General features: G+C 35.1%; 3 protein-coding genes and 1 long non-coding RNA gene across 4 annotated transcripts in view; 2 read left to right on the top strand and 2 right to left on the bottom strand.

Moving 5' to 3' along the window:
* Nucleotides 1-27,396, bottom strand: part of LOC145731064 (odorant receptor 67c-like) — a 179,942-nt gene that overhangs the window by 120,338 nt on the left and 32,208 nt on the right. The gene's annotated exons all lie outside the window — the stretch shown is intronic.
* Nucleotides 481-21,981, bottom strand: LOC145731056 (glucose dehydrogenase [FAD, quinone]-like). Its single transcript, XM_081982640.1, has 9 exons — nucleotides 21,668-21,981; nucleotides 17,719-17,934; nucleotides 15,235-15,344; nucleotides 14,241-14,390; nucleotides 10,845-11,139; nucleotides 10,467-10,614; nucleotides 9,354-9,554; nucleotides 1,956-2,286; nucleotides 481-857 (listed from the first exon to the last, which is right to left on the bottom strand). The coding sequence occupies exons 1-9, from the start codon at nucleotides 21,873-21,875 to the stop codon at nucleotides 648-650; spliced, it is 1,869 nt and encodes a 622-aa protein (XP_081838766.1). The 5' UTR covers nucleotides 21,876-21,981; the 3' UTR covers nucleotides 481-647.
* Nucleotides 2,962-9,182, top strand: LOC145731079 (uncharacterized). Its single transcript, XR_014178739.1, has 2 exons — nucleotides 2,962-8,909; nucleotides 8,963-9,182. It is a non-coding gene; the product is annotated as an uncharacterized LOC145731079 (long non-coding RNA).
* Nucleotides 24,138-26,856, top strand: LOC145731073 (glutathione S-transferase omega-1-like). The gene is made up of 4 exons (XM_081982661.1): nucleotides 24,138-24,296; nucleotides 24,381-24,551; nucleotides 26,167-26,477; nucleotides 26,533-26,856. Exons 1-4 carry the CDS (start codon nucleotides 24,212-24,214, stop codon nucleotides 26,791-26,793), a joined length of 828 nt encoding a protein of 275 aa, XP_081838787.1. The 5' UTR covers nucleotides 24,138-24,211; the 3' UTR covers nucleotides 26,794-26,856.

Genomic DNA, 27,396 nt, shown 5'->3' with positions numbered 1-27,396 from the left:
CCGTTCAATTGGACGTAGAAAGAATTTCAATAGAAGTTCAATGCTATCAAAGACCAGCTCCACGTCAAAAGTTCATTGTAGCTGCTGATGCTTGCCAGTCCGGAGTTGTTGGAGTACTTCTCCAACGATATGCTGATGGCACTGAGAAGGCTTCTACATGAGCAAAGTTTTATCATCTTCTTAAAGGAACTACAGCCAAAAGTTGTATATACCATAGATATCTGTATATTATTTAAATAATTTGTTCAACAATACTACAGCCCTGTCGGCTTCAAGAATTTATAATTTATTTTTAGAAACTAGATTTTTGTATAGGCTATTTATTACTATGTTTGAGTGTGCTAACACAAGAGCTTAGTCCATATGCGCTATAACTTATTCAAATATTTTGTTCAACTCCTATGCCAGGTCTTTCCTACTTGGTGGTTGTCCATGTGTGTTTCATATCATTATCTCATGCTATAATAATCTACAACTTGAATAAAACACTTAAATTTATTAATCGTGAAACTGCAATATCAAGGAAAATACTGACAAAAACACAAAAAGTATACAAATTCAAAATTTAAGCACATGATGTTTATATAGGTATATTTTTACAACACATTAACATTTTTTGCGCTGATTTCTGATACAAACTGAACTACTTAAAGCTTTCCGTATGATTCCTTGATTATATCAGCGGCTCGTTCTCCAACCATATAGACGGTAGCTTGAGGATGACCACTAGTTGACTCTGGTATAATACTGCTGTCTGCAACTCTTAAATTTCCAAATCCATGTACTAAAAGTTTTGGATTTACAACGGACGTGGATGTATCGTTACCAATAGGATTTGCAGCAACTGCATGCCATCCCTACAAAAATAAAAGTATATTTCACGTTAAAAGAATGGATGAAGTTTTGGACAGGGTGAATGGTTGAATTTTGACCACCCCCTTAACATGCTTAATTTTGATTTTAGTAAAAAACGTTAAAAACAAAACAGTTATTATACAGTAGTCTTTTCTAAGTTGTCAGGCGTTTGATAGAGTCTTGAAAAGTGATGGAAGTGAAGGATGTGTTGTTTAGTGGAGTTTTCTAACCTTTGACAATATGATCCGGGGATTAGTTTACGAAATAAAGTCCTAAATGAGGAAATCAAGAGAAGAACACAGTTAACAGATATCAGCAAAAGAGTAGCGCAGCTAAATTGGAGATTGGCTGGCCATATTACAAGACAGAGCACAGAAGGATGGACATACAAATTAATAGCGTGGCGGCCAAGAGAGTTCAACAAAGATGTTGGCATACCTCAAAAAAGATGGCGTGACGACATTCAGAACACTGCCGGGAAAAACTGGATTAGGGCTGCTATTGGCAGGCGGAAATGAGGTCTACATTCAGGACAGGATGAGAACAGGCTGAACAAGAAGAAGAAGAATGACGATATGAAAGATGGTGTCTGGCAGCAAATTTGTACTTGTCGTTTTGGCAACCTGTAGTATTTCTGGTGAGGTGGAACCTGATTCCGCATCACAAACCGAACTAATTTTCAACTAGAATTACAGCGGAAGAAGCGAATATTTCTTTTAAAAGTTTCAAAATGAAAGTGAAATTCGCCAAAACAACTGAAATGTCAAAATCGATACAATGAGGGTCGGGGTACGCATTGTGACGAAATTTGGGGAAAAATGGGTCACGTGAACAATTTATTTACATAACTACATGGTGCCATGTGACAAGAGGCCACGTGCGCACTGTTTCTGAACACAGCTCCGTCATTCTCAGCACATTAATAGTATATTCTATAGTAAGAGCGGAAAGTACATATTTGCCGCTTGCACATGAAAATTGAAGCTTGAGGCGAAGCCTATTGATTGACGCCACTGAAACTTCAAGTCAATATGGTCGTGTAGTATCACTCGTCGAAAATAAATATAGTATATGGTTCTTCATTTTTGAAAACTACTTACAGGAATACCCCAATACTTTATAGCGCAAATTAGCCAATCTTCGGAATACTTCTCATCGTCACACCCTGGGGCATCTTGAACATACACCTCAATGGGAAAATTTTGAAATGCTGATGTTTTATTTAATGCCACAATATCCTGTATTGCTTTAACCAAAATCTCCACATCACTATCTTCCGAAAGAAGATTGGGATCTATCAAAGGTCGATCTTTGGGATCGTTTGATTGTAATTTGATCGTCCCTCGTGATTTAGGATGGAATACACCCACAATCGATGCAGAGTTGGTGAACAAATCGTCTACTGTAGCATTTAATGCCTCATCCGTAAACCTAAACAAAAAAAAAATGTTAACGCTTAATTAGTAATTTATATGAGTAGCTTCTATCTAATTATTGTTATATATTTACTTATAGAGATGGAGCAAAAAAGGTTTTAATCAACGTTGTTACTCTTAACTTAGCTTTCTTTTGCAAGTATTTTTAAAGTAGCTTTCACCAAACAACTTAACCCTACTTTAGAGTGTAGTTAAACTATAAATACACTAGACATACACAGACCTGAGCAATAGCGGAAAAAATACGGTCTACAGATCAATGCGAGTAAAACAAAAATAATGTTAAATTCAGCCGATGCTCCGATGGTCGAAGTGTTGTGCAGGTCTTCAATGAATACATACAGAAAATATCAGATAAAGAAATACCCTTCGACAAGAACCTACAGCTGGCAGAAATCAACAGAAGGATACAACTTGGATGGGAAGCATATGCAAGACTCAATAACGTATTTAAGACTAAATTTCCACAATACTTCAAAACCGAAGTTTTCAACCAATGTGTGCTACCAACGTTAACCTATTCCGCAAAAACGTGGATACTAAACGACAAATTAATGGACACACTAAAAATTGCACATAAGAAGATGGAACGAAATATGCTGGGAGTACGACTGCGTGATAGAAAGACCATCGAATGGATCCGCCAGTAAACAAAGGTAACTGACGTTGCTGAACACGTAGAAAGATTAAAATGAAAATGGGCAGGACATCTCATAAGAACGGACAATAGATGGACAAGGACCGAATGGTGACCGGGAGAATGTAGTAGAAACTCATGAAGACCAAAAACTAGGTGGAAGGACGGAAGAACGATATCCAGAAAGTAGCGGGAGTGCGATGGATAAGCAGAACAGCTGACAGAACCGGATGAAGAATGGCTTGAAGAGGCGTGTGTCCAAAGATGGACGAAAACCCGCTGAGAATGATGATGATGAAAGATTATTGGTTAATCATTGTTAAGGACCTAACCTTTATCGGTAGTGTTCCGCGAATTAATTTTGGAACGCATCCCAGTGTCGAGAGCGGAACGCGCAGACTAGACGTAACCTAACAAAATTTCAATAACAATGATTTGCATTCTGACCTTTAGTGAACTCTCACATGGTTAATTTTAACTGGTCTTTTTTACCCCAAAAAACGGGCTTTGTAGTTTGTAAAATAAATAGGTGTTAGTAAAGCTGTGGTTTAAAATCATTAATATATTAATACAGTTTGCTAGACGCAGGAGTTTCAATTCAAAATACAAGAAGTAAAACATCGATCGTCTACATGGTCCTTCGTAGCCACATTGTTCATTGTTAAATGAATCAGTGCTCAACAGATCACAGCAGAATAACGCCTCAACTAATCCCTGACAAAAACCGATCGTCAAATCCAGCAATCAAACACACAGCCTGGAGTTGAAGACCCTACCAGCAAGAACTGTAAGTCCGTTCCTTTTTATCCATCTTTAGCATTCAAACTTTACCTTGCTTATGTTTATCTTACCCTATCTTTATCAGTTTTGAGCAGGTAATGTCTGAATCACTTATTAGCTCTGATTTTCTATGATAAACTTATCCTGAACCTTTACACTGTTTTGCAGTAGTTTAATCAGCCTCAACATAACTTTAGCAAACTTATCTTCTTATCTTAATCACTATCATGGCTGAAAACAGTCTAGACTCTTTAATTAAAGCACGTAAAGTCATAAAATCTACCTTCACTAGGTTTATCACCTACTTTAACTCGATAAAAGATACAGAATGTACATCAGACATTCTTATTCAACTTAATCTAAGGCTAGAACGCTCTGAGCCGCTCTTAACTGAATTTATGAATGTACAAGATTCAATTGACAACATCTTAATTAAAGAAATGCCTCAAAATGTCTCATCAACTGACAGGGCAACAATTGAAGCAGCAGAGCGAGCTAACTTAGAGAAAAGTGAGCAGGAACGAAGTAGTTTTGAGGATATTTATTACAATCATATAGCTCAAGTCAAATCCTACATTGTTAGAGCAAATCAAAGCACTACCACCTCAATATCTACTTCAAATATTCCTCAAAACAACTCTGTGGGCTTAACTTCTGGAGTTAAACTTCCAAACCTAAATCTGCCTACATTTACAGGTTCTTACAGTGAGTGGATGCAATTTAATGATATCTTTAAATCATTGATTGACTCTGACACAAGTTTATCAAATACTCAAAAATTCTATTACCTCAAAAGTTGTCTAGAGGGAGAAGCAGCTACCATTTTAGACTCTTTAAAGGTTACGGATTTAAACTACACTATTGCTTGGCAGTTATTGCAAGATAGATACCAAAACAAGAAAATAATTGTAAATAATCATTTAAAACATATCTTTGACCTTGATCCTATCAATAAAGAATCTCATCAAGCCTTAAGGCACATGTTTGACACTGTTACCAAGCATGTTCGCTGTTTAACATCTATTGGCCAGCCAACTGACCAATGGGACACAATCTTAGTATATTTAGTATCAAACAAATTTGATAACAACACAAAGCGAGCTTGGGAACAGTTCGATTGTGCTGGTGATTTACCAACCTTTGCGGAACTCAGTGCTTTTCTCAAGAAGAGATGTGAAATCTTAGAAACTTTAAGCTCAAACTTTAGAAAGCAAGAACCAAACATTTCTACTAAAAAACCTAGTATACACAGCTATCATTCTAACACAGTACAATCATGTGTTTATTGTGCAAAATCTCACAATGTATATAACTGTTCCGATTTCCTAAAGTTACCAATCACTGAAAGAATCAAACAAGCAAATCTCAAGAAATTTTGTACAAACTGTTTGCGCAAAAATCATTCTACAAAAGATTGTAAAGCTTCAAATTGTAGAGTTTGCAACAAGAAACATCACACCTTGTTACATATTGTTTCAAATACAAATCAAACTCAAAACGGACAAAATTCAAATGTTGCCAATCCTCTGAATGGAAATGCTGACAATAACACACCTGCTGAAACTTTTGCAGCTTCTTCAGTTATAAATATGGCCTCTAGTAATTTTAATAACATTTTACTAGCAACTGCTGTAGTTAAAGTACTTGATTCTAATGGCATGTTACATCCATGCAGAATACTTCTAGACTCTGCATCACAATCAAACTTTATAACTGAAAACTTATGTAAAAAGTTGAATCTCAAAATGCACCCAACTAACTCATGTGTTATTGGGATAAATCAAAATCAATCTAACATAAAATTTAAGACTGAGATTAAAATTGTCTCAAATCATAATGCATTCACTGTAGACTTATCTTGTTTAGTCTTAAATCAAATTACCGGTCATTTACCATCTGTATCCTTTGATGGTTCAGCCATACAAATACCACCAAATCTCCGCCTAGCAGATCCTGACTTTAACATATCAACTAAAATTGATGTCTTACTGGGAGCTTCAGTTTTCTGGAGAATTCTCTGTGCAGGACAAATTGATCTCGGCTTTAACAAACCAATCCTTCAAAAAACCCAGTTTGGGTGGATTCTTTCTGGTAATTGCGAAACAAAACTATCATCTAAAGAGTCATCTAACTATGCATTTCTCTGTACTGAAGATCATTTTCTAGAACGGCAAGTTTCAACCTTTTGGGAGCTCGATTCAGTTCAAACAAAGCCAAATTTATCTCAACAAGACTTGATTGTAGAAAAACATTTTCTTGAAACTACTCAGCGAGATAACAATGGCAGATACATAGTTAGCATTCCTTTTAAAGAAGCTGTATCTAAACTAGGAGAATCTAGATCTTCAGCTATTAAAAGATTACAGAGTGTCGAACGTAAGTTGACTAATTACCCTGATTTATCAAATGACTACCATTCATTCTTAATAGAGTATGAAACTCTAGGACATATGACCAAGGTCATAGAGTCACCTAATGACTCAGAAACATACTATCTTCCACATCATTCAGTCCTAAGGCCAAGTAGTACTACTACTAAAATCAGAGTTGTTTTCGATGCCTCAGCAAAATCCAGCTCTGGTCTATCACTTAACGATCTTCAATATACCGGTCCAGTTATCCAAACTGATCTTTTCTCTTTGCTTCTTAAATTCAGAAGATATCCTTATGTCATGACAGCTGACATAGAGAAAATGTTTAGACAAGTTTTAATCAACCCTAAGGATCGTAAACTTCACAGGATTCTTTTCCGCGATAAACCTTCTGATGAATTGAGTTGCTTTGAACTTAATACCGTAACATACGGTACAGCATCCGCTTCATATCTCTCTACGAGATGTTTAAAGGCTCTAGGAGATGAATTTCAACAACAGTTTCCAAAAGCATCTGATATTATCAAGAATAATTTTTACATGGACGATCTTTTAGTGGGAGATGATTCAAAGAAGTCTCTAGAAATCATAAAAGATCATGTAACATCTATCTTAAAATCTGGTGGTTTTAACCTCAGGAAGTTCATGTCCAATGTACCCTCTCTATCAGATCAATCCCTATCTGAAGATCATTTCTACAACTTAAAGCTGGAAAGTCAACTTCAAGAAGCTAAGACTTTGGGAGTTGCTTGGAATCGCTATACTGACTGTCTAAGTTTTACGATAAAGAGCTTTAGCAATGAAGTCGTATCAAAAAGAACGATTCTGTCTTCCACAGCTCAAATTTTTGATCCGCTAGGATTACTAGCACCCATAATTGTACAAGCTAAGCTTCTGCTGCAACTTTTATGGCAACAAAAATTGAGCTGGGACGAATCACTTCCTCTAAATTTACACACCTAATGGATTACATTTAGAAATCAGCTTCAACACTTAAACTCGTTGGAAATTCCTCGATTTGTTCTTATTAACGATTATACAACCATTGAACTTCATGGTTTCGCTGATGCTTCTACTAAAGCCTACGGTGCCTGTGTTTACCTAAGAACTATAAACGCTAAAAAACAAGTTAAAACTCATCTCTTATGCGCTAAATCCAAAGTAGCACCTCTTAAACCCGTCACTCTACCTCGACTTGAACTTTGCGCTGCTTTGTTGTTAGCTCGATTGGTAGCTAAGGTCAGTGAGTCGTTAAATCATCATGAAAAACTCCTACATTGCGGACCTCAACATCTTCTTTCTTCGTTACGTCAACATTATTGGCCTATTGGCGCCCGCAATATAGTCAGACAAATTGTACACTCTTGTGTAAAATGCAGACGTGTAAAACCAAATAAGTGTCAGTTTTTAATGGGATCCTTACCTGCTGATAGGTTCAAGGCGAAGTTTCCATTTGAACATACCGGCGTCGATTATGCTGGTCCCTTTGTCGTCCGTGACAGAAGATCAAAACCCTTTAAAGAAGTCAAATGCTATGCTGCGATATTTATTTGTCTTTTGACAAAGGCTATCCATATTGAACTTGTGACAGATCTTTCAACTGATAAATTCTTACAAGCCTTTAACCGTTTTATCGCCCGTAGAGGTAAACCTAGACTTGTATCATCCGATAACGGAACTAACTTTGTCGGTGCTCGAACTAAACTCTCAGATTTGTCAAAATTCATTTCAAATGAGAAAAATCAAAATAATATTATCAATGCTACCCATAACTTGGGAATAACCTGGAAATTCATTCCTCCTCGCGCTCCTCACTTCGGAGGGTTATGGGAGGCAGGGGTAAAATCCTTTAAAGGACATTTACGTAAGGTAATTGGTTCTCAAGTTTTGTCATACGAGGATCTCGCTACAGTTATGATTCAGATAGAATCTGTTCTTAACTCTCGCCCGCTACATCCTCTTTCCCCCGATCCTACTGACCTAAATCCACTAACTCCCTCTCACTTCCTGATCGGACGACCATCTGAGGCTATCCCGGAAGAGGATTTAAGAGATCAACCTTACAATCGCTTACAAGCTTACAAGCGACTTCAGAGGCTACACCAGTTGTTTTGGACTCGCTGGTCAAATGATTACATTTCGGAGCTTCAGATGAGAAGTAAGTGGAAGGAGAATTCCTCATCGACAGTACAGCCTGGAATGATGGTAATCGTCAAAGAAGACAATCTTCCACCTTTAGCTTGGAGGTTAGGACGTGTTCTCGAAGTCCATCCTGGGAAGGACAGCATCGTGCGTGTTGTGACCGTACAGTGCGCGGAAGGTGCAATAAAGCGTCCGGTGACGAAAATTTGCCCACTCTTTTATAATGACACTCAGCAGTCAGAGCCTGATTTCTAACTAAGTTATGGCCTGAGTACGTTGAAAGACATTTAGTCTTTCAAGGGGGGACTATGTTAAGGACCTAACCTTTATCGGTAGTGTTCCGCGAATTAATTTTGGAACGCATCCCAGTGTCGAGAGCGGAACGCGCAGACTAGACGTAACCTAACAAAATTTCAATAACAATGATTTGCATTCTGACCTTTAGTGAACTCTCACATGGTTAATTTTAACTGGTCTTTTTTACCCCAAAAAACGGGCTTTGTAGTTTGTAAAATAAATAGGTGTTAGTAAAGCTGTGGTTTAAAATCATTAATATATTAATACAGTTTGCTAGACGCAGGAGTTTCAATTCAAAATACAAGAAGTAAAACATCGATCGTCTACAATCATAGTTGATTCATCATGAAGTAATAAGTACTGGAACTGTAGAAGCCACTCTCAGTGAAAGTATGTTAAATTATTGTTATTTTATTTCGTCACTCTATCACACTATTTTTCAGACGGCCAATTGTCGACAGTTTCTGCCGCTTGTTCTAACACTAAATGCTGTAAAGAGTTAAGCTATAAACCTAACGATGATGGAATTCTAAATTGCCCAACTTTGTTTGGTTTGCTCCTAAAGAACACCGCCGAGCAGGTTTAGACCTATTTTTTGTCTAAGGGTTACAAAACTAAATTGTTATCAGTAAAACTAAAAATAAACAAAATGAAATATTTAAACTAGTTGGGGATAGTACCCACAGTACCTATGCCTTATTAGAGTATCGTTTTAGTACTTGTGTGTATCTTAATACTTTTTGGTAAATATCTCGCTTCTTTCAGACGACTTTATAGATAATCACGATGCAATATGAAAGATACACACTCTTAATACTGAAAAGCTTAACTTACGCAAGTATCGCAGGTGATGCAATTCCCGTTGTATGTGGATTATCAGCTATCATAAATTCAATGTTTGGTCTCACGTAAGTGGTATTTTCTCCATAATTTGACCAAGCCATCACATCATTACCGTTTGTTAAAGGACGCAGATGTTCAGCATAACGCTGCACTGCTTCATCAAATGTGTAGTTGAGTAAGGTTCGGTTATTTCTGCAAAATTTAAATAATTAATTAATATTTTTCTTTTAAGATGTACAACTCCATTAATTTTAAAGTAGAAATTTACGCTTAGTATAATGTTTAGGTAAAAGTCTTGATCACAATAAAGTCATCAAGTAAAAAATTCAATATTAGTTATCAATTTATGACCAGCCAGGAAAATTATTACTAGAGACTATTTATAATGATAAGAGTAGACTTAAAAAAATTGAAGAAAACCGAAAAATCAGACGTTTGATTCATAATCAAATGACCTCAAATCAGTATTTTTTCAGTTCAAATAATAGTTATACAAGTTCATTATCTTTTATATGCAGGGAGGTTCAAATATTTATAATTCAGTATGTACTAATAATTTAAATTTGACAATTAAAATAATTATTACTTAACATTATTATTATACATTACCAAAATGCGCACTGGTTTACCAATTAGTAGTTTAAAAAAATGCAAACAGAATATAAATTTGCTATTTGCTAAATAACTGCAAAACGGTGACAGCCACGCTTTTTCTCAAAAATTGCTAATCTAAACTAAATATTTCAAAAAATTTGCGAGTACCAAAGAAACTTTGGAACAAAACCAAAATTTTCTGCACCTTTGCTTTTAATCTAGCATTTTTCAGAGGAGTTTATTCAACAAACTAGGTTTATTTTTGAACATCAGGTGGTGGTTAAAGTTACAAATACCCCAAACAATTTGTGTTTGCTGAAAAGCGTTAATTTCTAGTAGTTTCTAAAGACCTGATTTATGACAGAGTTGTAGCCTTCCCACACTGAACATTTTATTTTATTTTTTCAAATTTTTTAGTTACTTTTTGTTGAAAAACATATTATTACTGAAATAGGTAACCATGAAAAAATTTAATAACAATGGTTCTTAATATGCACATTAGAAACTTACCTAAATGTTATACCATTGAAATAAACATGATCCTGAAGACTTTGTCCCACAGGTAAATCGGCCACTACAGAAATGCTTAAATTTTCTAAATGCTCACGTGGTCCAATACCTGAGTGCATTAATATGGGAGTTGACATATATGCGCCGGCTTTAAAAAACAAATAAATTGTAATAGTATATTACGTAACTAGTGCTGTAAGAAGCATTTTACGCACGATATGGAAAAAGTTACGCACGAAGCCGCGTAGCGGCGAATGTGTAAATCCATGAGTGCGTAAAATGTCTTAGAGCACGTGTGACGTACTATACTTTAAAAAATAATATTAATAAAAAAAACAGTAATTGTTCCTAAGATTCAAGAAGAGTGATAATACTAACCTGCGACTATAACCTCGTAGTTAGCATTTGCAACGTAGGCAGTTTGATTTTTCACAAACTCCACACCAGTAGCGTTCATAGTTTCGTTGGATATAATAACTCGAGTAACAAAACTGTTGAGACTAAGTTCCAAGTTAGTTCTGTTGAGAAAACTGTCCAGAAAAGCTCTTGCGGGACTTTGCCGCACATTTGGATCGTATGTAATTGGTACTCTGGTTACACCAACAGTAGATGGTCCATTGAAATCAGTCAAGTTATAACCAGCTTCTACAAATCCATCTATAAAGGCTTGAGTCTGCAATACAAAGAATTAAAGAATATATTAAATTAAATTCAATTTAGCCAGTTAATAAATAATGTTTACTGAACCACATGTTCTTTAACGTGCACACTTGGCATTGCCCGCTGAATAAATACTGTGTACTAAGTATCAGGTCACATTAGCACTTTTAGTAGATATCTCAGGTGGACAAAATTACTAACATCTTTCTATTTCTTTACTAATTAGTGTAAAAAAAAATTCTCATTAACAGGATTTTTAATAAAAAAGTAAGAATAATAAAAATTGAAATCTAACTCAGTCTCCTCTCAAGTATACCATACATAAAAAATTGACTGCATTAAAAAAAGCAAAAAAAAATCTAAACACTCAAGTTGAACTAAAACAATTAAAAAGAGACAATAAACTTTAATGGCTTACAGCGTTACTATGGTTACGTTATTTACAAGTTTATATAGAAAAAATAAATATATTTTCAAAAATGGAAAGTATAAAAAATTCTTGAAGACTGCTAACCATGGAATTTGGCCCTGATACCATTAAAATATCGAAGATGTTGTTGGCTGATAGTGATCCAGGTTCCAGACCTAATCGCTAATGAAGTTTCTGAAAGCTAAGCTTTTTGACATTTTGCACAAATCGCTGTAACTTTATTTTATTAAGGCACTTTTATATTATTAAGGCAGATTTTTTACGTACGAGTACGATTATGTTATTCTCCTTACGGTATCGAACTCACATTGAAAAAAGACCTCTGCCACGCCTTTTTGATTTTTAAATTTCTTAATAGTTCCATTTAACGAAATCAAATGGTTAGGTTTTATATTTACAGTGTAATAATAAAGTGATTAGGGACGAGAGTTTTCTATATAGGTGGTGCAACAATTTTGTTTAAAAGGGTAAATTGCAAATCTTCTGTATAATAAGGTAAACAAGTTTGAAATATACGAAGGTCGTCCGATAAACTGTTAGCCTACAAAAGGAAAACAAAATTTTTTTAAGTGGCGATTTATTTTTTTCTCAACATCAAGTCTCCTTAAAGTCTCCTTTTACCTCGATACACTTAACCCAACGATTCTCCAACTTCTTTAACCCGTTTGAAAAATACGTTTTTGGGAGATTTGCAAAGTAGTCTTCCGTGGCGGCGATAAACCCCTCATTCGACTCAAATTTCCGCCCGGCGAGTGATATTTTCAAGTTTGGAAACAAAACGTAGTCGCACGGGGCCAAATCTTGAGAATAGGGTGGATGGAGCAGCAGTTCGTAGCCTTATTCAAACAATTTGATCATGACGACAGCGGTTGTGTCAGCCGGTGCAGCCGTTTTTTATGCAGATCGGTGTCGAATCGGTGTAATAATTAGGCATAGTAGATTCGTGTGATCGTTTTGCCCTCCTCCAGGTAGTCGACGTGGATCACTCCTTGTGAATCCCAGAACACGGTGACCATCACCTATCCAGCTGATGAAACAGTCTTCAACTTCTTCGGAGCACCTTCGACCTCGTTGTAATTCCTTTAACCAATTTTTGACGGTAGCCATCAAAGGAAAAGAATCACCGTACACAGCATCCAAGCGTTCTTTGATTTTGTTGTGCAATTTTCCTTCCAAAAACAAGAATCGAATCACAGATCGATATTGTTCTTTTTCCATTTTTCCAGAATCCGCGAACACGCCCACTTTCACATGCAATCAAAACAAAACTAAGAGTCCAATTTGTCTAAAATTATGTACTACATGATAATAAATTTTAAGTTAAGGCGGCTCCAGACTCACGCCGCGAACATCCGAGAATCTCGGTGAACGCGAGTGTGTATGGTTTTCGCGCCCTTTCACAGGGTTCACGGGTGTTCGCAAGTTGTTTCCCTCTTCGAGTCGGTAACTATGTCCGCTTTAAAGGATTTTTCACGTCCGTCACCCGTAAAAGCGCGAACTTTGCGAACGTTCAAAGTTATTCACGGAGTGACTTCTCTCCTCGACATCGCGGCGTGAGTCTGGAGCGGCCTTAAGATTGAAATTTTGATCCTATAGAGTAAAGTAACATTCACATAACATGCAGTGCATTTGTACTGTTAATGGCAAGTTTACTGCAAGAAGTAGACAAATAACATCATTCACAATAAACTCAAAATTAAAACTAGAAAATAGGAATCATGTTTCAAAAAAGATAATTAGGTACAAACTGAACAGACATTCATAAACAAATACAAAAAAGCATTGTTTCAAATGCTTATGTCAAATGTCTGAAATGGCTCTCCTTATTGGTTGCTTGTAATAAGGTGGTAAAACTTAAGAGTAAAAGATAAAAGCTAGATAGGTTTTGCACTACTATTAAGTTATTAATTTCGCAGTATACAAGTGTGAACAGTACATTAATTTATAATGTACCTAACCTTTAGCAGTACACATACCTTAGCATTGCAATAGTCATAAAGTTTAAGTGAATGATGCTTAATTACGTTCAATCTTCTTTTTCACGTGGATTGGACTAACGGAGCGGATCGAGGATCCTGTTTTTAGCGATGTGTACAGGTTTGAAAACCAATCCAGATTGAAAGGGCACCTGGCATGTGACCACCACACTAGTAAATAGATCAATTCTGTTCAGCCTACCACAATACCAGTTTTACTCATTTTTAAATAATATTGAAACAAAAAAACTATAACAATATGGCTTCACGACGAACTGTATTGCAATAACATTGGCTGGTACAAACTGGAAGAATTTACTTCCAGTTAGACTATTAGTAGTATACTAATATACTAAATAGTCTACCAGTAAGACTATTTGGCGCTGAATCGTGGTATTGAGGGGAAAAATCTTAAGCCACTATTGCATGACCTCTAATGCCCTGTAAGAGCAACAACGTTAAGCCCTGATAACTGTCATATTTCAGCAACAACGTTGTTCAATTTTTACTAATTAAACAAATATATTTAATTACGCCCGATTTTTGAACCAATAGGCATCTTTTCCATAAGAATATCGATACGATGTGTTATCTGTCTAGTTCGGGTTTCTGAACAAATCGTTAAAAACGACAACACATAGGACAAATCGTAGATTAGCAAATTATATTTCTGTTAACTGTTGTAATATTCAAATAACTGTTGCATACCAAATCTGAATCTGCGTCGTTGCTAACTGTCAAATATCCACCGGTACTGTGATAACCTTCTGCTAAAGGTTCATAATTTGCATTTTCAGATTTCTTGAAGTAAGGAAGAACGTCATCAAACGACCAACCAGTTGCTCCGTAGATGTCAACCTGTAAACACAATTTATGTCAACAAGTAATAAATTGAGGTAAAGGCGTTCAATGAATATAACTGCAACTATACAAATTAAATTAATAACTTTTTTCTCTAGTATAAAACCATGGGTAATATTATAAATATTTCAGCAATAAAAAGTTAAGTTACTTAAAAATAAATGCATTTACCAATTGTTTAAATGACTAAGACTTCACTTAAGCCTGACCATGCATAATATCTCAAAAACGCCTGCCCAAATCAACTTGTGGTAATTTTTTATTTAGAGTTGTATACAGAGTGTTTCAAGAAAGTTACGGCATTTTAAACACGTGTAACAAATCTTACAATAAAAATTAAATGAGATTTTAATTCTCCACCCCAGATTATCTTTACATCCAACATAAAAAAAATAACAAAAATTAAAACTAAACATCCACTTTTGTACTAATATAAGTTGAGTTAGATCATCATATTTAAGCTTTAGGAATTTGTGGCAGCATTTTTTTTGTCTGTACCCTGTATAAAAGTTGTCCCTTCAGCAAATTTTTTTTGGACCCAGCTGGATGGCCGAGTTGGTAAAGCGATTAGCTGTGCTTAGAGAGTTGCGGTACGAAACAAACAAAAGTTAGTAATTACGAAACTTTTCTTTGCGGCAAAAATTATAGAATCTAGTAAAAAGTGGTAGAAATAGAGAAAGAGAATACGCAGTGCGGAGCTGAGATCCATAAGTTAGTAAGAGGAACGACGCACAATGCGGTAAAGTAAAAGTTGGACAATGTAAATCAAACCTTAAAATGGATTAAAAAATAAATAGTAAACAATCTGTATGCAACAGGTTTCGGTAAGTTTACAACTTACCCATCGAGCAAAATCAGCTTCGTGGGCTCTGTTATACACTGCACCATTAATACTTCCTCCTCCACCTAATACTCTTCCGGCACGCTCAGCACAGGAACGATTTACTACAGCTAACAAAATATAACTTTATTAGCAAATAAAAAGTAAATTCTTCTTAAAGTAATCGAAGTTAGCAATACCAAACATTTTTCGGATAGTTTGTCACCAATTCAGAGAATTTTGTCGTTGGATGCTAGGAGGGATGATCATATTACCCTTCTAGTGAAACGCAATATGGTGACAATGAATGCAATCCATCCAAGAGTTATCTTAGCTTGGATACCGAGTCATACAAATATTTTTGACAACAAGATTGCTGATCAACTTGTTAATAAGGTTCAGTGTCATGACATGGACGATATGGAAGACACAATGGACTGAAATTTCAAGAGATAAGGGAAGATTGTACGGAGAAACGCAGGTGATTCCGTTTTGATCGCCCTGGTTCAGAGAGCTGGGGGACGTTTCCAGAAAGGCAATCACAACCATGATCAGAATCCAAAGCGGACACTGCTCATCACTACAACACCTACACAGGATAGGAGTGAAATCAGATGTTGTATGCGACTGTGGAGAGGCTCCCTCATTCATATATTCTTTGAATGCCCACAGTTTGCCCAACATTCACATGCCCTGTATTGGGACATTCAAAAGCATCTTAACCATACTCTCCTCTTTGCATGCGAGACCTCATACATGCTTCACAGTATCTCGCCGTTCGCTTATATGCATTTTTGCATGCTTGTAGAATCCAATTATAAACTGATTTTTATCTCAGGTAGATATCTACACCAGCTCGTTTGGAAGTATGGGTTATCCCAGATGAACTTCTAAGCAGATCGAGTTAACAGCCACCACTGCGACGGTATAGCCCTGGCAGCTAAAGGTCGTGAAACGGAAGCGTAGTAGTAGTAGTAATATTCTGTATTATGTTTGCGTTTAAGGGTATTGTAAGATTGTAGCAACCTAATATACTATTAGTGTTCGATTCACACCATAAATGACCATAGTAAGAGTGTCTCTAGGGAGTGGCACCACCAACTCAATGTAGAATGCTTATCCATAAGCATTTTGTTGAACTTGTTTGGGAATGGTTCATGATAGAACAGAAAATCAGTGATAGTGTACTGTGTGCCTTATTAAAGTTGTTGTGATGTTTCATATGATGAATCACTAGATCTGCCAAGTTATCTGAAAGCAGCAAACTCTATTTAACAGACCAGCCAACTCATGGAGGATTTTGTCAACTTTAACAATAGGCCTTGTTGAAGAAGGCTACAAGACCTTGAATCTAACTTAATCATAGCTGTAATACTTAGCTAAGATTAATTTCTTTAATTTTATTTATTTAATTTCAGAATGCCTTGAATGTCACCCAGAACTTTGAACTTAAAAACACACAGGCAGACTCGAAGGCTATACTGTTGAGGAATGCACCCCATTATGTAGTTGTTATTTATTATATCAATAGTAAAATAATGTAATAAATGAATAAATATTAAGTATTTAAAACTGTGTCTTATTTAGTCAATAAAATAACAAAAATTAGTTAATTAGCATAAGCCACTGTGAAAGTATAGTAAGTCTCAACTTACTACTATAGGTATACACACCATTAAATTGGTCTCAGAGGTTTCTTTAGGTAAGTGTATAACTGATGTTTTATACACAATGGAGAACGAAGCATAGAGAAGTTGAAAAAAGATACTATCGTTTTATACGTAAATATTATTTATGATTTTTTGGAAACCTATTTAACTTTTCGATTAGAGATTGCTAAAAGCTAAACTGTCCAGGAGTATCTAAAAATAATAATTACACATTTCACTTCAAATGGAGTCGCTGCAGATTGCTTAGTGAAACCCTTTAAGTTTCTGAGACCTCATTATACAGGGTGATTCACGGTGATGGTATATTAGAAGTATCTAGAGAACAACTCAATATTTTTCACTGAAATTTGGAGTGTAGCCTAGGTTGGGTCCAAACTCTTTTTCCAAAATATTTTGGACTTAACGGTGTTGACAGATCAGTCGGAAAGAACACCAAATTTTGATTTTCAAACGGAACACCCTGTTTGTAATCTCGTTTTTGAATTTCTTCAACCGTTTCTGACTTATTAACAGTATCTCATTACAATAAGCTGTTGATTTTATATATTCAGTCAACTTCTCTTTTTGCCCCACAATAAAAGCCGAAACTTAATGTTTTATACAAATGCCAACAGTTACTGCAAATGACAATGAATTCTCAAAATCAACGTTTTTGAGACCACTCTCATAATATTTCACTATCCATCTAAATTCGTCGGTTTCTTAACGCAGTAGTTAAACAGAATTAAACTGTTTTCTTTAAATAATCATCTGATGTTTGTCAAATAAGTTTTTAAAGTTTTCAGCCATCCTATATTATGCAGAAACTAGTTATCTATACATTTCGTATACTTACCGCCACATGCGTTTTCTTGAGGAGTTATTAAGTGTCCCCAGTCATTATCGCTTACAGCTGCATAACTATACAATCCTATAATTCTATTCAAATCGCTATCATCAGAACCAGCTTCAAGGAGAAGAACACTCCAATCTTCGATTTCTGTGAGACGATTTGCTATTACGGAACCAGCCGGTCCTGATCCAATGACAATAAAGTCGAACGTGCCATAATCTATTAAGAGAAATAAATGTTGACTAACATATGTATTGGGTGTTACAAATCTGTATATGCCGAAATATAACGAGAATCTTTTTCATTAGTATAATGTACCAAATTTCTAAAATTTATACGAACGTAAACGACAAAATACTGTTACAAAAGTGATTTTGAGTGAGTTATTTCTTGTTAGTTAACCAGTATAGTCTTGAGTCATCTCATGTTACCCCGTATTTTTATTGTTTACGTTCTAGAGCCAAAAGCAAAAGTGAACAAGCGACTTAATTAATGACAAAATTAATTAATTAAAAATAACCTTAAAAGTTTTAAGTAGAAATCGAATAAAATCGAAATTCGTGTTAAGCTCACACGTTTGAGTTCTTTTAACGATAAACATGCATGCTTCCTACAAACTCCCCTCACCCCTCTCTGTCTTAAACACAACTCATTTTCCCACCACTTTACCCCCCCTCCGTCAAATGACACTAGTTCTGTTTCCTCTCCATCCCTCCATTTTAACAATAACGTTTTCTGCGGCGCTTTTGTTTTGTTCAGCGCAACTCAACGTCAACCTTAAACTTCCACCCCCGAACACTAATAAATAAATTAATTTTTCTAACTGTAATTTGACCAAGTCAGATCTTGACATCTTAAATAAGGCGTCAAATACCATTTCAATTTCCTAACTTAACCTAAAGTCAAAGAGTTACAAATTCTGTCAACTCACGTTGAAAATGTTATTTCTAAGGGTGTCCACGTCACATTGTATAATTAGATCTTCATCTTCTGCCCAGTTAAACAAATTTTCCCAACAAACTCTAAATACAATAACTTCATTCCCCCCTTCTGAGGAGATCAGTAGCTTGTCCTCAATCTGCAAGAAAGTCAAAGACAACGACTTGATTGTCGCAAACGCCGATAAAGGCAACTGCGCCGGTGGACAAGGTTCTCGATTTCCTCAGTTCGGATTATTTTACAATTTTAAACTCATCTCCCTTTAAAACATTCCTTGTCAAATTCAAATCAGTATTCAACAGAACCCACACCACACTTTCTCCTTTACGCTTCAATAAATATAGACTTTCACCTATTAATCCTTCGGTCCCTAAACTATCCTACAAATCAGTTAAACATCCCTATCAGACCTGTAGTATCCTTTTGTGGTTCCCCTTGCCACCGTCTATGTTCCTGGTTGAACGACACAATTCTTCAAATTACCAACTTTAATAACTTTGTTACGCATTAAAAAATCTGTTTATACCTCCCACCGCTATGATGGTATCTTTTGATGTGTCCCTCCCCAAGAGTGCATTTCCTTCGTACAAGAGTTATTATCGAGTTTTGAAAACATTTACCATTGTCAGGTGAAAATTTGATGGCTCTAGTAGCTTTGATTCTCGGTCAGAATTTCTTTTAATTTGACAACAAATTTTATGCCCAAACCAAAGACCTTGCAATGGGATCATGTCTTTCACCTCTACTAGCTGAAATTTTTATGACAAGGCCTGAAGATATGTGGATGTCATCATATGTATTTTCAATGGCACTACTGCTGAACTCTAAGATTTCTTTAACTACCTACATCAATAATTTGCAGGGATTGATCATGTTTACCATTGGACTAGAGTCATCAAATACTTTTTTGTTCAAACGGACGTGAAGTACTCACTTCACGTACTGTTTTGCGGCCGTGAAATGCATTTTTACGGCCGGTGTCAATAGCAACAGCCGTAAAAAAAAATACAGGGTAAAAGTAAATTAACAATCTCTATGTCACCGTCTACGCTTATGGTTGCTGGTTACGATTTCTCTATGTGACCACTGTGTGCACCAATTACAGCAATATACCCATCCATATCAGTACAGCAATCTTCGTCTCCCAATTTAATTTTCGCGTATATGAAAAAATGGAAAATATTTCTGACAAGAGTTTTCGGCCGAAAAAATACCATTTCACGGCCTAGGTATACAAATAACTATACCTTTCCTTGACCGTCTCCTTTACAGATCAGTTGGCCACATAGAATTTTCAATCTACCACAAACCAACCAGCACTGATTGCTTAATACCCTACAACTCTAATCATCTCTTTAACCAGAAAATTGCATCTCTCTATTTCTCTCTCCCATGGGAAGAAAATATTTTCAGTCTCTCTGGTGGCACTTTCACTCCCTAGGTAGTGAAAGTGATACTTTCAACTCTCAAACTAGGAAGCAAAATTTTATTTTCTAAAGGGGTCGTAGAAAAAAAATTAAAATATATTAACCAAAAATTTAATTGTACCTAACCAAAATAAAAAAAATTACTTTTTCCCTATACCCTTTTATGGCACTGTTTCATTGCAATTCAAAACATTTTCAAATCACACAACATTAATATCTACTTTAAAGTCCCACAACACTAAACTAGTCCGGCAAAGTAATATAATTTGGTTAGCAACCTATTTAACAGTTGGTACAACAAAACTAGGAATTAAATAACTATTACCACTTACAGTATGTAAGTGTATACTTCTAGACTTGTACTTTAATAACCCATTTCCTGGACATGTAACGTGAATTACTATTGTCGATTATCAAAAGGCGTTTGATTGTGTCAACTGGGTTAAGTTTTGGTCCATCCTGATAAACATGGAAACTCTTGTCCATCTAGTATCTCTTATAAAAAACCTCTAGGAATCAAATATAGCAACATTTTGTTCAGACCAAAGGTTCTCAAAACAATTTAGAACGAAATGAATGAGTTGAATGAGTGAATGAAAAGAGGCAAGAAGTGAGGCAAGGCTGTGTGTTATCACCCGACCTTTTTAACATATATGTTGAACCTGTGATGAGAAAGTCCTTGGATGGTCTGGAAGCATGGAAAAAAAATCACCAACTTAAGATTTGCTAATGATACCACCCTCATAGCAGCGACAGAAGAAATAATGATAAAACTTCTCAAACGAGTGAAATATGAAAGCAACAAAGTCAAAAAACAACAAAAAAAAAACTAAAATAATTATAGTCGATAGATTAAACACTTAACTATTAACTGACAGTCTAAACCAATATGACTAGTTCAGTCAGCTTCAACTACCTAGGCTCTACCATAACCAGCAATGGAGACTGACAGGCAGAAATACGAAGACCGCTCAGCAAAACACATTCATTCTTCATTCTGTGAAGCTCTTCCAGACTCAAAGGACCAAACAAAATGAAAGCAGACCGACGAACGTATTGGAGAGTCACGATCATCAGCAATGATAAAGCGACTGGAGAGAGAGATACTGACAATAACGTCATCATTATGAAGTAAGATAGCATGTTTCCTAACAGAATTTTTGAATTTTTATTTCCTACAAGTTTAATTCAAGGTTTAACCCGTAGGAAATGATCATTTGCTACGAAAAGAGACAAGAATATAAAAAATAGCGCGTTAAGTACGCAGTCACCATACTTGGAGGCAGTATCAAGATCAATTACCAATTTTTCTCTCCCCCAATTTTAATTTTTAATAATTACAGATGGTTATTCAGAATAAGAAGCCGAATGCTTAATTCCTACTCATACGATATACTGGGCATTATGAAATGTATCATTCCGTGCTTGTAATATGTATATATTATTCCCTTACAGTATGTATACCGCGACTGGGTTCGTCTAAACTAGATTTATATTACTGTACAAAAATTACATTTATTAAAAATACTGTCCAAAATTGAAAATTCCCCAATTCCTAATGAATAAAACATTCTGTACAAACTTACCAGTAATATTGCTACTCGTTGTCTCAATGTATGATGAGAAATCACTCGGTGAATCATAAGCAAGGGCTTCGTTGATTGCGAGCTCAAGATTTTCAACTACTTCTGTTAAATTTGCATTTTCGTACAAACACACAACTTCTGTCAAACGGAAGGAAATGGAAATACCGATTATTAACAAAAAATTTAGATTTTTAACCTGAAACCTCATTGTCTAATTCGATTTTTATTTACGTTTTTAAAAAACTAAACTTAAGGTTTACTGTGCAGTGATTTTTTTAATAAACCGCTGGCTTTACAATTTTGGTATAAAATGAAATGACAGTAAAGAAAAAGAAATAAGTAAATATATGTAAGGTACTCAAAAATAATTATAATCGTATTTGATTAGATATGAGTTTCTGTTTGAAATGTAAAACACTTCCAAAATACAAGGATCTGAATCAGACAAATTTCAATGTCTGATAGTATTGTTCTTTGTGTTTTCATTAGTTTTGAATTACCTACATGTTTAACTACTGAAGATGTTTGTATTTCTACACAAAGGGTGTACCAATTATTAAGTGACGACAAATATACCAGTAGAAGTTGTTCTACTGGTAAGTTCTTTTGCTGTCATCATACGCTAATACGCAGGTTTTGATACAGTTAATACAGTGTGAATCAAAATATCCACATTGACAACTTATTTTAGATTTTTTTAATAGATCATATTACGTTATGTTTCAACGCTAGGTGCTTCTATACAGTTCCATGACAGTATGCCTACCGTGCCTATCGTCCATAAAAATTACTCTATTTCTAATCATTTACTGTTTTCATAATGAAAAAACCAACATAACATTCGGGCTCGAATATCAGGGTTTATACTATTCAAAAGATTAAAAAACCATTAGAAATCAAAAAAGTATTTATTTAGTATAAGTATAAATTGTAAATCGATAAAAAAAATGGGACAGAAAAACCACATAGCCATATTGACGCATATGTATGTGTATACAGGGTTGCGTCTTCGAGATACAGGGTGGTAAAGTTAAAAAATAGAAATCGATTTTTTTAAATATAATGTACATTTTGTAACGTATTACCTTCAAATCTGGTACCCAGAGGTTTCTTGAGATGCGAAACCCGAACTAGGACAGATTTTTACTGCGGCTGGTAGAGGGCGCTTTACAGTGTACTTCTGATGGTTTTAAGTGACCGTAACTTTTTTTCTCGGTGTGATTTTCTTATTTATTTTTTAAGGAAATGATGTTTTAAACATTTTAAAGCAAAAAAGGTACTTCTGCTAAGAACCGCTTATGTAAACTGTTGTCGAGATATTTCGGTTTTTAGTGTTCGATACTGTACCGAAATACTGTCACCTAAAATTTGTTCAAATTGTAAGTGTCTAAATTCGGGTTTCGCATCTCAAAAAACCTCTGGCTACCAGATTTGAAAGTAACATGCTACAAAATGTACAATAAATTTTAAAAAAATTATTTTTATTTTTTAGCTTTACCACGCTGTATCACGAAAATGGAGTGATTTCGGACTAAGGTATGTTGCTTTAAATCGGCTTATTTTGATATCAGGAATATGCCATAGTATTTTGTACAGACCTTTTAGATACACCCTGTTATATGTATTGGGATCTCGGTAACCGTACTTTGAATTTTCTGATTAGCAATAAAAACAGAACTTTTGCTGTTTTTGCAAAATTGCAAAACTGAACCATATCATAAATATGATACATTACCGTAATCAGAAAAAAAAACTCTATTTGAAAATGTAAAAATCAAATATGGCGCTCGTAATAAAAACTAAAGTTTAGGATAATAATCAAAAACCGAACCGTGAAATCACAAATATGATATAGAGGTGATGATCCAATAAATCAATAAAAATATAAACATTAATTTCCAAAATGTCTGTCTTTTTTCCGGAAAGAAATCAAATTTTTTGTAATTTTAAGACGGTATATTATTACAACTCTATATTCTAATTTTGTTATAATTCAACCAACTCTGTATCTCTTACCATTCTTTACATCCTCATACTTCCACTCGAATTTGTTGCACTCTGCATAATATATTTTAATAAAAATATGATATACGTTTTAATAGAATATCAATTTTTGTCATCAATCAATAATCTGCATTTGCAACGTTAAGCAACATTTTAAGAAGCTCGTTAATTTTTTGGAGCAGTGTATTTGATGGTAACGCTTGATAATTTAGTGAGGTTTTCAACCTTGTATTTATAAAAATTAACATAGGAATTATATTATCTAATGTAAACACTCCGAAAAAATGCTTTGTAACTGTGCCTACTGCAATAACCTGCTTGTGAAGTTTGCAATAGACTAGGCGAATACACTGATTTTTAAAAAAAAAAAAGTTAATAATGGATATCATCATATCACTGTAATGAATTTGAAAATCTCGCGATTCAATAATGAGTGGATAAAAGTACATAGCTATTGCAATGAAGTTGTACCGGACTAATAATAACAGAGATAACAGGCGCTTGCGTTAAAAAAAGCAAGTCATCAGTGTATTAAATAAAATGATATTAGTTGTAGGAAACCTGTTTAATCGATTAGTTTGTGTTCTGCGACGTATTAAAATGTCCGAGAAACATTTAGGGGCAGGTATGTACTACATTTCGGATTACTAAACATACGAAACAACATGTGTTTTGAATTAATAAATAAATGATTTTTTTTTTGGTAAAGGTTCGGTGGAACCACCAAGAGTAGATGGTCTGCTGCGGGTTTATTCGATGGTTTGTTGCCCGTTTGCGAAAAGAACCAGGTTGGTGGTAAAAGTGAAAAACCTTTCCCATGATATTGTTAATATTAACCTGATGCAAAAACCAGACTGGTACTTTTACATCCACCCTAAAGGTAAGTTAGAGCTCGAATCAGCTAAGAAAAGGCCACAGGCGTCATCAAACGATGATGTCACGATCTCTGTACGTCTCGCTTTAAATATTGCTGCTCTCGTTACTTTCCAAGTTGTTGCAGCCAGTCAGTGGCGTGCTATTATTTTATCAGTAAAATGAAACATTTTCGTCGTTTTTAATAAAGAAAATAAAAGACAACAAGTTTTTTAAAGGAATGGAAACTCCTTCTGCTTCTTTCTTCATAAATTGTAAGACGTTACTGACGATTTCACGGCCTTGGCTGTATATGATAACACCTTTCTTTCCAACCTTTTTGAAAGACATTTTGACAAAATAACGTTTTTTATTCATAACACTATGTGAACTTCAACTGCGACCATCAACAATACAACCAAAACACCAGACTAAAACGGAACCTAACCTAACCCCCTAAGTCTCCCTGTCCGCCACTACATTTTTTTAAACTTGGCAACACCGTTTAGAGTGCCTGCTAGTAAAAGCATATAAAAAGGTCCAAATGTCCCTGGCCGCTGCCGCATCTGTTTTAATTGTGTCCAAGTAAAAACCGTACTACGTTGCCAAGTGGCTTTTTGACCGCTTAACAATATATTTTCGGGAATATTTTAATAGGACGCCTCTGATTATATCTAATGCGACGGCAACTGTAGAAGGAGAAAGAAATAGTTTTAAAAACTGCGTCATTGATGATGCGGTGGCCTTTTCTCATCTGATTCGAGCTCTACGCTATACGGAATCAACATCACAATTAATCGTTTAAAAAATATGCACTCAATGCTTATTACTTTTTAGCGTCATTATTTTGACCTAAAATCTCTTCATGGACCTATAATTAAAAACACGAGATTGTGACAAATTTGTAAATGTAAATATTGAGATAAATTTTATAATCTTGTTTTGTTTTATGTCAAAGTTTCTTTAAAAAAGCTAATGATCCAGTGTTAAATTTTAGAAGCTAGGAATTTAATCAGTATAAAACGGCTCTCATTGGTGGAACTAGAAACTTTCCTTGAATTAGATTGGCTGAAGTAATCTACAAACTCTCAATGTTCAATGTTGTAATGTCAACGTTATGATGTCCAAATTTTATTAGTTTGCACTGCATTTTAATTACAATAAGTATTTCGCATTATTTCATATTGTCTTTTTGAAAACTTACAATACGAAATTCTCTAAAAGTTACAAACAAATTGAAGAAGAACGCAATTATATTATACAGGTAGAGGGAACGAGAACTGCAAAATGCGGGTTGTGGGGTAAGTTTTTCCTTAAGCCCCACACATCCCAACCTCAAAATTTGAAATAGCACCACACCCTTTGTTATACCTGAAATTAATGTATTTTTGAGTAGCATTCATCTGCAAAAAAAAATTGTTTTAATTTAATACAACGAAAAACAAAAAGTACAATGTGTACCCTGTCTATTTCATGGTTCTTCACGGTATTTTGAACAAGGCTGTCAAAATAATATTGTATTCCACATTACTTTAGCATTAAAGTAAATTCTAAACTATGGTGTGTAGAAATTTGTGACGTTATACCAATTTTGCTTGGTTTACGGAATACAGCATTGCATACAAGTTTATGGTCAATTTTAGGACAAGTACCTTCTTTACTGGATGGTGATAAAATTGTCATAGAAAGCCTGGACATTGCTGATTATTTAGATGAAAAATACCCTACGGACAGTCCACTTTACCCCACTGACTCTGTGGCAAAGCAAAAAGACAAAGATGTAATCAGAAATTTGATTGGAGAAGCCACGTCCACCTTTAGTAAAGTGGTCTACAGCAGCGATCCTTTTACTCCTGAAAAAGCAATCGAAGTGCTATTACCAAGCCTACAGCCTCTAGAAGATGAGTTAACTAAACGTGGAACTGCCTTTTTTGGAGGCAGTAAACCTGGAATGGTAGTCTGCATCTGGTTCACTCCAAGATCAAACATTAACAATACTTGAATTTCAGATTGATTTGATGTTGTGGCCTTGGGCAGAGTTGGCTCCTGCTGCTGCAGTCAAAGTGGGAGTAGCTAAACTACCTCTTAAAGATGACCAAATACCAAACTTACGGAAGTGGGCTAAACAGATGATTCAAGTGCCTGTTATCAAAGAGTTGCTCTTGACACCCGATTTGGTGAAAGAAATTATTGAAGCAAGGAAGAACAACGCTTTAGATTATGATGTTATTTCTAGCAAATCAAGAGCCAATGCTGTAGCTAAACTTTAAAATTGTTATTTTATAAGTTATTTGTATTTTTATAATATACGATAATATATTGAATTAGTCAAATTCGTATTCTTTCAAAAGGAGAAGTTTGGTTATTTAGTAATACCTCGAGTAATGTTAAATATGTTGTGCGTGTAATGTGTAATGTCTAACCTCTAACTAAAGGGACAGATCATAGTTTGATTGATGAGAGAGTAAATAGTATATTGTACAACAAGGGTGAATAATAGTTGTTGTGCAACATCTGGTGACATCTGTACTCAAATCTATGTTAGAAAGTACAAATGGCGTTCCCAAATCTAGGAACAGCCCCATTAATGCCGCATCATTCGGTAAACACCGATCTGATTAGTTAAAAATGGTGAGGTTTTTGTTTATCAATCCCAATCCATTAGGTGAAAAACCTACAGAGTGGTCAATATTTTTCTTTAAGTCGGATAGATAGAAAAACTGCCAGAAGTGCGTTTTTTAAAATGCAACCACCGATGTATTATGGTTTGTAATAAAAGAACATTAAATTTAAAACAATTCTATGTATACTCTTCCTATACCTAACTTCAACCTTTTCTGACTTATCAACAGTTTTTTCTTAAAGTGCGTATA

The sequence above is a fragment of the Ips typographus genome, linkage group LG6 (genome assembly GCF_016097725.1).
Source record: "Ips typographus isolate SLU linkage group LG6, UJ_Ityp_2.0, whole genome shotgun sequence".
In the NCBI taxonomy this organism is placed as follows: Eukaryota; Metazoa; Arthropoda; class Insecta; order Coleoptera; family Curculionidae; genus Ips; species Ips typographus.
Note: the sequence above shows the minus strand (reverse complement) of the source record. Positions and strands in the feature narration are given on the sequence as shown.

Bases quoted from the DNA above. Each gene is read 5' to 3' on its own strand.
- LOC145731056 (XM_081982640.1), bottom strand. From the start codon at position 21,875: ATGAGGTTTCAGGTTAAAAATCTAAATTTTTTGTTAATAATCGGTATT. The intron at 11,140-14,240 runs GTATGCAACAGT...TTTGTATTGCAG, and splicing joins ACGACGCAGATTCAGATTTG to ACTCAAGCCTTTATAGATGG. The intron at 858-1,955 runs GTAAGTAGTTTT...TTATTTTTGTAG, and splicing joins TAAAGTATTGGGGTATTCCT to GGATGGCATGCAGTTGCTGC.
- LOC145731073 (XM_081982661.1), top strand. From the start codon at position 24,212: ATGATATTAGTTGTAGGAAACCTGTTTAATCGATTAGTTTGTGTTCTG. The intron at 24,297-24,380 runs GTATGTACTACA...TTTTTGGTAAAG, and splicing joins CGAGAAACATTTAGGGGCAG to GTTCGGTGGAACCACCAAGA. The intron at 26,478-26,532 runs GTAGTCTGCATC...CTTGAATTTCAG, and splicing joins GAGGCAGTAAACCTGGAATG to ATTGATTTGATGTTGTGGCC.